We start from the raw sequence: 14,693 nt of genomic DNA on the forward strand, positions 1-14,693 counted from the left end.
TAAAGTTCCTCTAACAAATAAGGATACTTTTATCGAATCAAACAATCATTATCTCTTTCTAAATACTTCTTCATAAGAGGAATCTCAAATGCAACATTTAGGTGATTGAAATCCGCAAATTTTCTCTAAAAAATTTAGAGGATTACTAATAGGAAATTTTAGAGGATAACTAATAGAAGTTATTTTTTGACTCACATGATAGGTGTTTTTCAAAAAAAAAAAAAATCATTTTTTTTATAATCAAACACAAAATAATGCTTCATTTTTTATAATCAAATACAAATTAATATTTTTTTAATTGCTATAGAAATATTATTGACAAAAGTATTACAAGCTTAATCCATTATATTGGAATAAAACTTTTTAAACTCAAGAATTTAGAACTCATTTTTTACGAATGCATTTTTGTTTTTACCTTTAACCAAAACCCAAGTCACAATCATAATTTTCAAAAGATAATATTGATATTTTAAAATTTTTACTAATTGTCACTAACCTCTTAAAAAAAATATTAAAGAAAATCAAATATAATTAAAATTATTTAATCTTTACATAAAGAATAAAAAATAAATTAAATAAGTTTAAAATAATATATAAAAGGTTTTCCGATAACCAAACATCCATCCAAGCAAAAATCAGGCCGGTTATAACATACCCCCATAATAGCTACCAAAGAAATAATATCTTATACATATGAGAAACTCCCACAAGTTACCCCTTGGAAATTAAGCCTGCTGATTAAAGACAAACATACAAAGCCATCCCAAATGAGACCTTAAGCTTCCATCAAGATGATACAGTTTAACCGCTGTTTCAGAAAAGGCGATGGCTCGAGCAGAGATTAATTACTACCAGATGAATCAATAATCTCTCTGCACATTTGAAAGCTGCATAAATTAACCAGAGAAAGGCAGTTCTAAACAGAAATATTACCTTCCATCACAAAACTAAGGCCTGTTTCTCAGGAAGGAGTTTATTATGGTTACGGCTCAAAATTTCCCAAAATTTTTGCCCCTCTTCAGAGGGGAATTACAAGTAAAACTAGCAGAGATGAGAAACTGTAAAAGAAAAATCTATACTCTGCATTTGCAGACCTAGGAGAGCGCCTGTACCAAGGGGAAAAAAAGTGACCGCAATTGATCTCTGAAAACTATGGTATCCATGAAAAAGTATGTATCTGTTTCTGTTGTGCTGAATCACTACCAGGGCCTTTCTGGTAGTTTTAAGGAGAAGAAAATGAGAAAAACTGTGCAAGATCGGTTCTCTATCATGAAGTTGAGAACTGGTGATGTAGGCCATACTTCACAACTTCATAAAATGAAACCACGATTCCAACTGAAGGACCGGCCCGAGCAACACGAGGACCTGCTCCTGTGAATAGTCCCTTCATCCCTCCATTCCTGTTTCAAGCAAAGTTTTGAATTTAGAAGCCATTTAGTGCCAGATATCTAGGATTGCGACAGTTACTACTACTAAGTGTACAGCTTGAGAAGTCCACATTGAGGAACCCTAATTTGATGTCTAACTAAGCATGTTTAAAGTGAGTAGAAACATGCATGCAATATCGGAAGGATACACGTTATTATACTATGTTTGGTTTTAGGAAAGTATCGAGGAAAGAAAAAAATATGATAAAGAAAATGATTTTCTCATGTTTGGTTTTATTATTGAAAAATACGAAATAAAAAATAATTCAAATCAATTAAAAACTTAGGTATTTTCAAATGATTTAATATTTATATAAAAGAGTTAAATTAAGTTAAATGAGTTTAAAGTAGCATACAAAAACAATTTATTGGTTATTAATCTTATCAAAGTATCATTAACATCAGCAAAAGTTGTGTTCAAAAGTAAAACTTATCAAAGTCCAAGTTTTGCATGATCACATATGGAAAATGATAATTTCATAGAGACACTAACTGCAGTTACATTCAGCACAAACTTACCTCCAAACCTCGAGTAGTGTTTGCCTTGTTGTCATCCTCAATGCCCTGGCAGGGTCATTCTGCGAATAAAAGAGGAAAAAGCAGAATACTTGTTAGAAGACATCAAATTTGATGCATGTGTAGCATATCATTTTAGTTGTTTTATATAAGCTGTACTTCGATCTTGATACTCATGTTACAGCATGTACTACCTACCTTTTCTATCCGTCTTTTTTCTCTAAGAACCATAGCAATTCAACAGAAATTTTTTGTGCTTTCTAAGCACATTGAGGGAGTTAGGCAGAAAACTAGAAAACCACACTCAAAACTACTAGAGACAGCAATACTTGATGAAGGGATCATGGTTATAGCCTTTTAATTTTTGTGTTATCTTCAGGATAATTTTGGTTGTAAGTTTCCATTAGCAAATGGAAGGAAATAAGAGCAAATAATGAAATCAGAAGCCATTTAGGATTTAAAATTGATTTTCTAGAGGATAAATAAAGCAAAAGCATCTATTTTTCTTTTTTCTTTTCTTTTTTTGTTTTTTTGATAGGTAAAGAGAATGATATTAAAAAGAGAAGTGCCAGAAAAACGCTCCAAAGTATACAAGGAGTATACAACCGGCACCAAAAACGGCCGCAAAAAACCAAAAAAGACAGCGAAAAAACTGCACCCCTCAACAAGACCCTATCCAATCCACAAAATCAGCCATAGAAGAGGGTTCATGTGCTATAAATAGATTGGACCATGCCCAAAGATTACAGAAAAAAATTAATTTTAATCCTATGAACAGAATGCTCCTTGTTTTCAAATCCCCTACTATTCATTTCCTTCCAAATTGTCCAAAAAAGGCACAAGGGAGCAGCTTGCCACACCTTTTTCCTCTTCCTCCCTACGAAAACTTCATGCCAACTTGTGAGTGTCTCTCCCACTAACGAGGGTAGAACCCAAGACACAACAAAAAGTGAAAATAGGAGATGCCAAACAACCCTTGTCTTATTACAATGGATGAATATGCGATGAATTGACTCCTCTTTACAACAAAAGAAACATCTATTAGCGACAACCCACCCTCTCCTCTAGATGTGATCCAAAGTTAAAACTTTGTTCCAAATGGCCTCCCATGCAAAGACTCCCACTTTGGGCGGTACCCAAGATTTCCAAATAATGTTTGAAGGGAAAACCATTTGTCTTGCCAGCTCCAACTCTTTGTATAACTCCTTAATAGAAAATTTTCCATTCTTCACCCCTATCCACAACAACTTATCCTGCACACCCTCCACTCTTGCAACCTTAAGAGGAACCACTCCACAATATCCATCTCCCAATCGTTAAGATGCTTAGAGAAGCAAGGTGCCCAACACCCCCCATCAAAAGAAGCAGACCAAACCTCCTCCACCCAAGCCCCTTTGGAGGCAACTAACACAAATAAAGAGGGGAAAGATGTCCTAAGTGATTCATCTCCACATCACCTATCCAATCAAAATCTCACCCTCCTCTCATCACACACTAAAAACTCAACTCTACTACCCAGAGTGTCAATCCTTTCAAATGGTTTTCCATAAACCAACCCCATACCTATCTCTCACTTCACAAGAATGCCACCCACCCTCATCTTCCCCATATTTTCTGCTGATTTCTTTTTGCCAAAAGGCTCCTCTCTCCTCTGAATACCACTAACTCCATTTGTAAAGCAAGGCTCTATTGAGGAACGCCAAATTCCTCACCCCCAAACCTCCCTTTCTTTTGTCTGAACAAACGATGGCCCACTTTACCAATGGGGTTTCCACTCCAAGACCCCTCCCCCCCAAAGAAAATTCCTTTGAATTTGCTGCAACCTCAACCTAACTGACCTCGGGATACAAAAAAGGGACATAAAATAAATAGGCATGTTGGACAAGGTGCACCGGATCAGGGTAAGTCTCCCTTCTTTTGAAATGTATTGCCTTTTCCACAACGCTAACCTTTTACAAAACCTCTCCTCCACACCATCCCAAACCGATATTGACTTAAAAGAGGCACCCAACGGAAGACCCAAGTAAAAAGAGGGGAGGGCTCCAACCTTGCACCCAAACTCTTGAGCCAGCTCTTCAATATTTTCCCACCTTCCTGCAGAAATTAGCTTGCTCTTATCCAAATTAATTTTCAACCTAGAAATGACCTCAAACCAAATAAGCAACCAACACAAGTAAGTCAAATGACCCTCGGATGGCTCACAGAATACTAAAATGTCATCAGCAAAAAATAAATGAGACACTTTCTCCCCTTCTCTACCTCTAACTCTCACCCTTCATCCCAATAGGAAACCACCACTCTTAGCCCTCTTTAGTAAGGAACTAAGGTCCATGACAATCACAAATAAGTAGGGAGAAAGGGAATCCCCCTACCTCAATCTCCGAGAGCTTTGAAAGAATCCCAATGGTGAATCATTAACAATGACCGAAAAGCTCACAATTGAAATACACCATTTGATCCACCTAACCCACTTATCACCAAACCCCATCTTGTTAAGTACCAACAACAAGAAATTCCAATTGACATGATCATAGGTCTTCTCAATATCCAACTTGCAAATTAAACCACGTGTTACTCTTCAACAAGGAGACAATAGCCCCATTAGCAATCAAAGATGCGTCAAGAGTTTGCCTTCCCTCCACAAAAGCATTCTAGGAGCAAGACATGACCCTACCCACCACCTTCTTTAATCTATTTGCTAGCACTTTGGCTATCAACTTGTAAAGGTTACCCACCAAACTTATAGGCTTATAATCCTTTAGGTCTTCAGCTCACCCTTTCTTTGGGATAAGAACTAGGAAAGAAGCATTCAAACTCTTCACGAATCTACCCTGCTCATGGAAGTCCCTAAAAAAACCCAACACCTCATCCTTTGAAAACCGGACCCCCAGCAAATTTGACTCATCAGTGCCCAAAGCATCAAAAGATAAGCCCAAAGAGTCGGGCCGTCAATGCCCACTTTTAGACAACATAGACTAAAAAGTCTGCACCACCCCATCCTTAATCTCCCTCTCCTCAGTAATCCAATGACAATTTATTTTAATCTTGACCAAAGAGTTCCTCCTCCTATGGGCATTAGCCATTTATATACATATATATATATATATATAAAAAAAAAAAAACCTAGTGTTTTTATCACCCTTCTTCAACCAAATCTCCCTTGATTTATGTCTCCAAGAAGTTTATTCCAACAAAACCCACTTCTTGTACTCCTCTCTAACCAACTGCCTAGCATTTTGTTTCTCAATAGACGAAAGCCTAGTCCCCTCCATGGAGTCCCAAAACATCACCTGGTTCAAAGCAAAATCCTTTCTAGAGCTCACATTGCCAAATACCTCCTTATTCCAGCTTTTCAAAAAAGACTTAAGAGCTTTCAACTTCTCAGCCAAAATAAAGCTGCAGCAACCTCTTAACTGAATCCCCAACCATCTTGATCTCAACAAATGTTTAAAGCCACCCTCAACCACATGTTTTCAAACCTGAAATGGGAGGGGCCATTTCTCACTCCTTCCCTGTCTAACAAAATTGGATGGTGATCGAAAATAGGTCTAGGGAGGAGACTCTACACTACCCCGTTAAAATGGCTTTCCCATCCCTCTGAGACTAGGAATCTATCTAATCTCAACTGTGATTGAAAATTCAAACCACCTCTCTAGGTAAAAGAAACCCCCCTTGTAAAAGGAGGTCCCTCAACTCCAACTCCTCGATTATCTCTGAGAATCTTCTCATAGTTGAAGACAACCTTGAGCTCTTGTTCCACTCCATAGGGAATCTAGTTATATTAAAATCCCTCCCACACACCAAAGGTTCAACCACAAACCCCTAATAGCCCCCAACTCCTCCCAAAAAGCTTCTCTGAAACTTCTCATGGTAGGGCCATAGTCCATACATCTTATAAAAGACCCAACAAAAATCATCCACGCAATTCTTGAAGCTACAAGAGATCAAAAACTAGCCCACCTCCATACCAATCAGCTCTAGTACCCTATTGTCCCAAAAAATCAGAACCCCCCCAGAAGAACCTCGCAAATTCAGAGCACCCCACTCAAAGAACCTGCCCACACCGAGAGAACGAACCAGACCGTTCGACATCTCTTGAACCTTGGTTTCTTGCAAACATACCAGGTCCACCCTCTGAGACTTAATCAAGGACATAATAACTTTCTCCTTGTCACAGTCATTTGCCCCCCTCACATTCCAAGACTAAATTCTAAGCTTCATTACCACTTAAATCATTTATCCACCCCTCCCATTCTTTTCCTCTTCCACTATCTGAGCCCTTGAACTTGACTGTACATTCCAACCTTCTAAGCTCCCTGTCGAACCTTGAAGAAACATCCCTGACCCTACTGCTGCCAGCCACCTGAGCTTTTTGCTCCTTTTTTATCTTCATCTTCGTAAGCAAGGTTAAGATCTCCATCTTGAAACCCTTCGTAGGCATGCCCAGACAGTCACTAAACTGGGCAAGACTAAGAAAAAATGGTTCTCTGAGAAACTAAGAAAAATGCTCAAATTGTACAGCAACTCATTGTATATAGTTTGTGATATTGGTGGTTAGGGCATACATTGTAGTAGTAGTAGTACTTTAGTGATGTTAGCGATATTGTGGTGAATGTGAAGGAGGAATTTGTGGGTCATGCTCTTAGTGATGGGATGTAAGTTAGCAGATGTTGCGGTAGAGGCAGTAGCAGAGTGGTTGATTCTTTTCAAAAGCTTAATTTCTTTTCAAAAATTGTTCATTTCTCTTACTTCCGTGAGTTTTTTTCACAAGAAAAATTCAACTATGAGTATTTGTGTTCAAGATCTTAATGGGAATGAACAGAAGTCTACATCCGACCAAAATAAAAATAAATAAATAAACTGGAATTAGTTTTTGAGAAATAACCTCTATCTGCCTTCGGGTTTTTGCAACATCTAATGGACATGTAGCAGCAGCAGCAAGACTCCCTGAAACAAAACCAGCAGAAAAATTTGCCCCAAGGACACTGGCTGCATTGGCATCTTCCCCCACCAGACTAAGGAGTTTTCTTCTCATCTGTGCAGGAGGAGAAAAGAAATTAGCATAAAAATGTGTGTTAGGTACATAGACTGAAGCTGTAAAATTTAACAACTGTTAAGAAAAACAAAGTCTTACTGGCTCCAGGGTTGACCAACAAATTGCAGAGAAAGGAACATCACGAGCAAGTTGTGCTCCAATGCCTGTCCACAGGACACGGTAGCTCCGCACTGTTACAAAGAAGAGTGTGTAAATCACAATTAATTTCAGAGAGCAATTGCCATTCAAAAGGGAAACATCAAAAAGTCAACAACTATGCTTTAGTCACAACGGATTATTCTTGTTCTTAAAAAAAATACATTATTCCAAGGAACTTGCCCTTCTGCTACAAGCCAAAATTTTGACCTTGTAAATCTGACTTATAGATATTGGTTTCAAACTAGTAACTTTCATTAACCCTTAATTGACCAAAACATAGTCTAAACACAAGCCCATATCCAAAACTATTTTGTGATCATGAAAAAGATTGTACAAACCTCTGTCCATTCGCAGATGCTAGTAAAAGACTTCCTTGCTAACTAACATCCTATTTTAATCCAAAGGGGCTATGCCACCAGATTTCATATACTTGTTCTAGAAACAAGTTTTTTTCCCCTTATTTTGGGTAACAAGAAAGAAAGTAAACCACTATTATCTCCTAAGGCATCATGCAAGTAGCTATTGTAAACAAGCACAACAGGTGGAGGGAAATAGATCATTGATTAGGTATTATTGGTAGGCACATATAAGTATATAACTATTGAATGTCTTAATCTTTAACCAATTAATATATACATAAAGCTTATCTAAGAATTCATTGCTCTATTCTGCATCAACCCCAAATCTGATACTGACATAAAATATTTAAACTTAAACACTAATGCAAGTGTCAGTAAATGAACTCAATGTCACACAAAAACAAATCCTGACAAAAAGAGTATCAATTAAAAGAATCAACTTACAACTTTGAACATTATTTGTGCTTTTGAAATGGGAGACAACCTCAACTAGTGTTTTGAAGACTCCAGCAGGCTTCTTACCACCGTGGATCTCCTTAAATGCCTATTATCAAAAGGACAAAAATGAAAAGGTTAAGAATGTACGGCAAGATCAGTGTATAGCAGAAGCATGGAATAGTATAGAAGACTAACTAAACTTTGTCAATTTAGTTTTCAGAAAAAGTTGATTAAACTAGAAATATACAACCAAAAAAAAGGATCAATTTCAGTCTGCTTACTGATTGATATTTATTCACCATATGAATAAATAAATTACTACACTCATAGTAAACCAAGCATCCCATGGTTGATCTAAAGCTTCCACACCCAGCCTACAAACCAAAACTCGCCTCTTCCCCAACACCACCCAAAAGAAATCTCTAGCAGGATATAGAGCAGATGCATACAAAAGTGCTCATAAATGGATATGAAATGATAACTAGTCCAGAGCTGTTGATTGAGAGCCCAAATCCACAGACATCTATCTATCTATCTATCAATTGGTCAAAGTGATGAGAGCATCCATCTATCTATCTAACAATGTATTTAGTACCTGCATCCGAGTTCTTGCAAGTTCAATAGGATAACAAGTAGCACAAGCTAAAGAGCGGGCCAGTGAACCCGCAACTAAGGGAACATATACTGTCAAGCTGGGAGCATTTTGAGCCGTGAATTCCTCTAGCCAGTTGCGGAAAATGTCATAGCAAGGTAGGTAGATTCCCACCTGATTGACAATATAAAAAGGGAAAATATAAGAAAATCACTGTTGCCTATAAAACAAAAAAAAAATTAAAAAAAAAATATTTTTCAAAGAATTAAAGGTAATTAACAATTAATAAAACTCATACTAAATAATAACAACAAAAATATGTATACTCAACATGGCATTTTCATAGTAAGAAACAAACCGGGTCATTAAGTCTCCAAGGAACTTACTGTTGGTACAGCCAGTGCTAGACCTGCATTTGTACCTCTCCATAGCCTTGCAAATCCTTCCTGCAAAATTCTTTTTTGTCAAGCTTTTGAAAACAATTGAAATGAGTACCAAACCACATATTCTCTCTTCTTTCTTAGGTTTTCAATGGGCAGGAAACTACTTGAGGCACAACAGTTGGTGTCTAGCCCAGCTACACGTTTACTAGACCACCCCTATGACCCCCAACCATTAAAAATTAAAATTGCAGACCACAGAAATCCCCTTTTAGGAGTTTAACATACTATATCTTCAAGAAAGGAAAAAAAAAAAAAGGAAAAGGCCACCATGGAAAGAAGTTACATCTATGAACATAAACTCCAAGAAATCCAAAAAGCCTCTAACGAAGGGAATTAGTACTTCGAAAAGCCAAACCATGGTTCTAAAATGCCAATTTCCTAACCTCAGTTTCATTTTTTTTTCCCCCAAAATTCTTCTCCTTCTGAACACTCCAAAAAGCCTCTCAACATGTATCATTTTTCCTAAAACAAATAAATCATTTATAATAAGTTCAAATACAAGTTTATAACTCCACCAACCTGTCGAATAATTTTGTAGAAAACATCCCATGTTCCTTTGTATTGAAAACAATCAGGGGGACAAATTGCTACGGTACCATGAATTCCTACACGGGGGCATGATGGCGAACACCTCAAATCAGCAAACAACTGAAAAAACATTGGAAAAGCAAAGTCAATTGACAATATCACATAGAACAATATTAAATATATAAAATAAAAGATCCATTCCCCTTAAAAGTACACAAATTATTTGTGAAGGAAAAGATTTGTTCAAATAAATATAATGCATTTAGCACAAGAGACCTTTCCGTTATAGATAGCACAGTTCTATATGAGAGGCAAAACAGTGGTTAAGACCAGAAAATACATCAAAAACCAACTAAGATAAAGTTATTAAGGTTTCCTGAGCCAAAATACCTTCAGGAGTGGCTATAGTTTGAATTTAAATTCAAAACACGAACCTCCTTAACTAATACTAAATGTTTTATTTATAAAGTTCCCTGCAATTTCATAAATTTCTACAAATCTTTACCCCATCTCATCAAGTTTAAACTAAAGTTGGGAGTTTAAAGTCCTAATTTAGGCTGAATACAACATGATTCATATCAAAATTATTGTTGCCCCCTTTAATGATTCTTGAGTAAATTCTATTCCATACAACTGCATCAAGGTGAAGAAATTCGTGGGTAATGAGACTGACAATTCTATAACCACGTGTCAATCAGCATGAATGCTGATAGCTGATATGATATTGACAAAGAAAGGTTGCAAATTATTCCCAAACTCAGACAAATTCTATTGAAGTTTAAAATGTAATTAAATGGAAACCAGATTAGTTTCTAAAATGAGACATAACTTCTTCACAGAAAGAGGGAATACAAACAATGTATGCTTACCATATTTGGTCCAAAATATGCCATCCGACTCATAACATTACTTAGTGGATGTGAGTAAGGAACTCCAGCTGCCTGTGCTTGCAACCTTGTCTGATAGACAGGAGGCAAAAAACCGATGTTCAGAATACATTTGGATTTTAGGATCAAATGTACATAAGAGTTGAAATTCACAGAAAAATGAACCTTTTGCAGTGAGAAAGACAAAAATAATCAAATTTGATTTGACATAACAAACATTGTACCAATGATAAATATCAAAGTAAACCCAGTGGATTGAAATATTGCAAATGGTACTGCTAGAATTTTCCGAATAAATTTAAAATAACAGCCATAATTATTAAAATAAAACTGTCATGCAAAATACTTCATCAAGGGAACCAATAAATTGAAACTAAATGCTAGAATTTCCTCTCAAAATTTTAAAACAACTATAAGAATTTATCAAAGTAAAACTAAACTAAATAAATAACTTCCAACTAAATCACAAGAAAACCTGACAGTTGCAACTAACATAAGGATAATTAGACCATAGGGAAAAAATTGTTATTTATAAAAAATTTTAAAAAAAATCATATTTTTCCATTCAGTACAACAGCAAAAATAAATCCAATATCTTCAATTAGTTCGAGTCAGATAATTGCATATGTCTCAGAAGTAAGGAACAGAGTTTGCAACTTCTCATTAAAACTTGCCCTACATATCAATAACAGGCTAACAGGGCAAATGCAAGAACTCCATATTTTTAAATAGCCCAACAAGCTGGACTGAAAAATCAAATAAACACAAAGCAAGTAAACAACAAGAATAATAAGCATATGTAAATCGTTTAGCCAAATGGGATCCCAGAAAATCAATGAAAACCCAAGAACAGGACTGTACCCAAAAAAGAAAAAAATCAATGCAAACACAATAATTATGAGCAGAGCCAAAAGCTGGAATCTTCAAAACTACATAAAACTCTAAAGAGAAAAATTGAAGAATAAAATATTGATTAGCCAAATGGACATCTCAAAAAATCAAAGAAAAATCAATAAGAGGACTGAATAACAAGAAATTCTTCGTTGAGTCGAGCTTTTCAAAATTTAGAAACCAAAACAACATAAAACACATACCTTGGCGACATCGAGAGGGTTAACGAGGATGGCCGAGAGGACAGCGGCGCCCGCGGCAGAGAATGACCGTTCTAAGAACCGCATATCGTTTTCGGATTTGCTCTTTGAACGTTGAGTCTCCGGAGATGAAGCCTCTGCTACAAATGTAACCGTTGATTGCAACATTGCAGACATTGCAGAATCGTGCCCGTTCAAATCCATTGGTGAGGATTGCTGTGTACTCATCCACAACTTGCCCCTATTCTCTGATTCCGTCATTGCCTTCATCTCTCCTCTCTAAAACTTCCTCATTCCCCTGAATCCCATCAGAGTAATTGATCAAATATGAAAACAGTTCTGTAGCATTTACTTCATAAAGCAAAAATCATTAATTAAAAACAAAACAAAATAAATGAGAAAACAACAAATGCAATCACAAGCGAACCAAGTTTTCTCACCTCAATATTGATTCGGAAGAAAAAAAAATTTTCACTCCGAATCCAAAAGGGTTATTTTTCGGATTGCTTGGAGAGCAGGAAAGGAAAATAAACAGGAATAGAAAATTTCGCAGAAGAGCGACGAACAAAACTCTATTGAATTAGGGCTGCGTTTGGTGACGTTATGAAAAGAAAAAACGCTTTTTTCCCAACCAAAAAAAAGGAAGAAAATTCTAGACCTCTTGCGGCGCACGCTTGTTTGGTGGTGGGGAATAAGACAGAAGAGTGATAGTGGAAGTAGGAGTTTGTAATTCGAGGAAACCAAACACGGTCTTATCGACCGTTGAGTTTCTAGGGTTCCAGTAGAGCGTGAGATGAGGCGGTGCTCGTAGCTAGAAATAAGCGGGGGGAAAATATGGATGGTAAAGCTTTTTTTTTTTTACCCATAAAATTAATATATGAAATAAATAATAAATATAAATAGTAAAGAATGTGACATGAAAAGAAACATAAATATATAAAATGTAATTTTGATAGATAAAAATATTCGTCATCATCGGATATATCGATACTTTGATTTTATGAATATATATTGGATATATCTTTACGGATATATATTGGATATATTTTTACGGATATATATCGAAGATATATCACTGGATATTTTGGAAAAAAAAAAATAATAGGTCTAAAATGGATCAAAATTTATAATATAAGAAAAACTTCATAAAGTATAATAAAATATTTTTAAATTGTTTTATTAAAGAATTTAATATAGGTATAATATAATTTATCATATTTGATAATAATATCATATACATCGATAAAAATATGAATTTTATAAGTGTACATTTATTATTAAATTACATCAAATATTATTTCATAATAATATTATGATATTTGATTATAATATATCTAATTTTAATATATATATATATTAATATTAAAATTATGATCTATTTAATTCAATCGTATTAAATGATATAAAATAAATTGTGATATATATACAATTTTTTAATATTTAATTAATCTATTAATGATATCAAAAATACTATAAAGAAAATTATCATGATAATTTTTATATTTTTGGTAATCAATTAAAAGAAATTTTTACATTTAATTATAAAATAATTATAATTGATTTGCTCTCTAAAATATTCAAATTATGATCTATTTAATTCAATCGTATTAAATGATATAAAATAAATTGTGATATATATACAATTTTATAATATTTAATTAATCTATTAATGATATCAAAAATACTATAAAGAAAATTATCATGATAATTTTTATATTTTTGGTAATCAATTAAAATAAATTTTTACATTTAATTATAAAATAATTATAATTGATTTGCTCTCTAAAATATTCTTTTAATATTTTCTTTATATGATGACTTTGAATATATATGCTTAGTGTATCATATTTAATAAGTGGTAAATTTGCTCTCTAAGATGTTTTTGGGGTTCGAGTCCCCTTAATAACAGCTGAGGCCATATTTAATTTTTTTTAAAAATAATATTTTAAATGATATTTTTCTTTTTTAGACTTACTAAATCTAATTCTTTACTTGTGATATCCCACATAGGAAAGAAAGTTGTGACACTTCGCAAGTATGGGTCTCTTTTAATTTTATAAGTATATATGGGTCTCTCTTAATCTTATAAACATATTTTAAAACATTGAAAATCTCTTTGAGTTTAGAGTGAACAATATTTATGATATAGATTGTTACAAATGATATCATAATCAATCCCTCCAATCCCCTTTAATAACAGCAAAAATAGGCATATAACAGCAAAAATAGGCATTTTTGAAAATAGGCATATAACATCAAAAATAAAGTTTTAATGAGGCATATTCTTTCCATGTGGTGGAGATCCAAGGGGGAGTGTTATAATTGTAGTAATGAATGTCACCACATTAATGTTAATTAAGAATTATTTATGATTTCCATTAATACTCATTAATGGAAACCATTAATGTTATTTATGAGTTTCATTAATATTCATTAATGGGGATATTAATGGAAGCCATTTAGAAAGCCTATAAAAGGACTTCCGTCTCTTATAATAGACATCCCGAGAAAAAAAAGAAAAATTATTCCTCTCATTCTCTCTCTTTCTTTTTCATTCTCTCAACTCTCTTCTTTGATTTCTTCTTCCTTATTATATATCAAAGTAAGATATATTTCATCTCTACTACTTAGATTTGCATTGTATTTATCCTTGTTTTACAACAGAGTGGACAATATTTATGATATGAGTTATTACAAAAATAAGCATTTTTGTGGAGGCATTGTAGCAGTGTTTGATCGTTTGTTGACCCGCATTGACCATCCGAAAAAATATCCGATTTTTGGGGATTTTTCCCAAAATTTTGCTTTCTTCCATGCCTAGGAGGATAAATGGAAATTTGAATGAAAATGAAAGAAAAATAAATAAATATTATATATATTTTAAAAATAATATTTTAAATGAGATTTTTCTTTTTTTAGACTTACTAAATATGATTATATATTTGTGATATCTCACATAGGAAAGAAAGTTTGTGGCACTACATAAGTATGGATCTCTCTTAATCTTATAAACATATTTTAAAATCGTGAAAATCTCTTTAGATTTAGAGCGAACAATATTTATAATATGGGTTGTTACAAATGATATCATAACAAATCCCTCCAATCCTGACCCCTATGTGGGTTTGTTTGGCCTTATAAGGGATATTTGTTTATTTGACTCAACAATTATATGAAACACCACGAAAAGTTGAAAACGATGTGTCTATATGGGGAGT

General features: G+C 34.3%; 1 protein-coding gene across 1 annotated transcript; it reads right to left on the minus strand.

The window, feature by feature from the left end:
* Window positions 1-858: 858 nt before the first annotated feature.
* On the minus strand, window positions 859-12,225 carry LOC117932891 (mitochondrial carrier protein MTM1). Its single transcript, XM_034854201.1, has 11 exons — window positions 11,916-12,225; window positions 11,479-11,773; window positions 10,367-10,456; window positions 9,489-9,617; window positions 8,913-8,972; window positions 8,530-8,700; window positions 7,941-8,040; window positions 7,078-7,169; window positions 6,829-6,978; window positions 1,947-2,005; window positions 859-1,400 (listed from the first exon to the last, which is right to left on the minus strand). Exons 2-11 carry the CDS (start codon window positions 11,743-11,745, stop codon window positions 1,268-1,270), a joined length of 1,251 nt encoding a protein of 416 aa, XP_034710092.1. The 5' UTR covers window positions 11,746-11,773; window positions 11,916-12,225; the 3' UTR covers window positions 859-1,267.
* Window positions 12,226-14,693: the final 2,468 nt, after the last annotated feature.

This window comes from Vitis riparia, chromosome 16 (assembly GCF_004353265.1).
Source record: "Vitis riparia cultivar Riparia Gloire de Montpellier isolate 1030 chromosome 16, EGFV_Vit.rip_1.0, whole genome shotgun sequence".
NCBI classification, from domain to species: Eukaryota; Viridiplantae; Streptophyta; class Magnoliopsida; order Vitales; family Vitaceae; genus Vitis; species Vitis riparia.

Excerpts from the sequence above, each read along its gene's own strand:
- LOC117932891 (XM_034854201.1), bottom strand. The coding sequence starts at position 11,745 with ATGAAGGCAATGACGGAATCAGAGAATAGGGGCAAGTTGTGGATGAGT. Across the intron at positions 8,701-8,912 it reads TAGCACTGGCTGTACCAACA|GTGGGAATCTACCTACCTTG; the intron begins GTAAGTTCCTTG and ends ATTGTCAATCAG. Across the intron at positions 1,401-1,946 it reads ACACTACTCGAGGTTTGGAG|GAATGGAGGGATGAAGGGAC; the intron begins GTAAGTTTGTGC and ends TGCTTGAAACAG.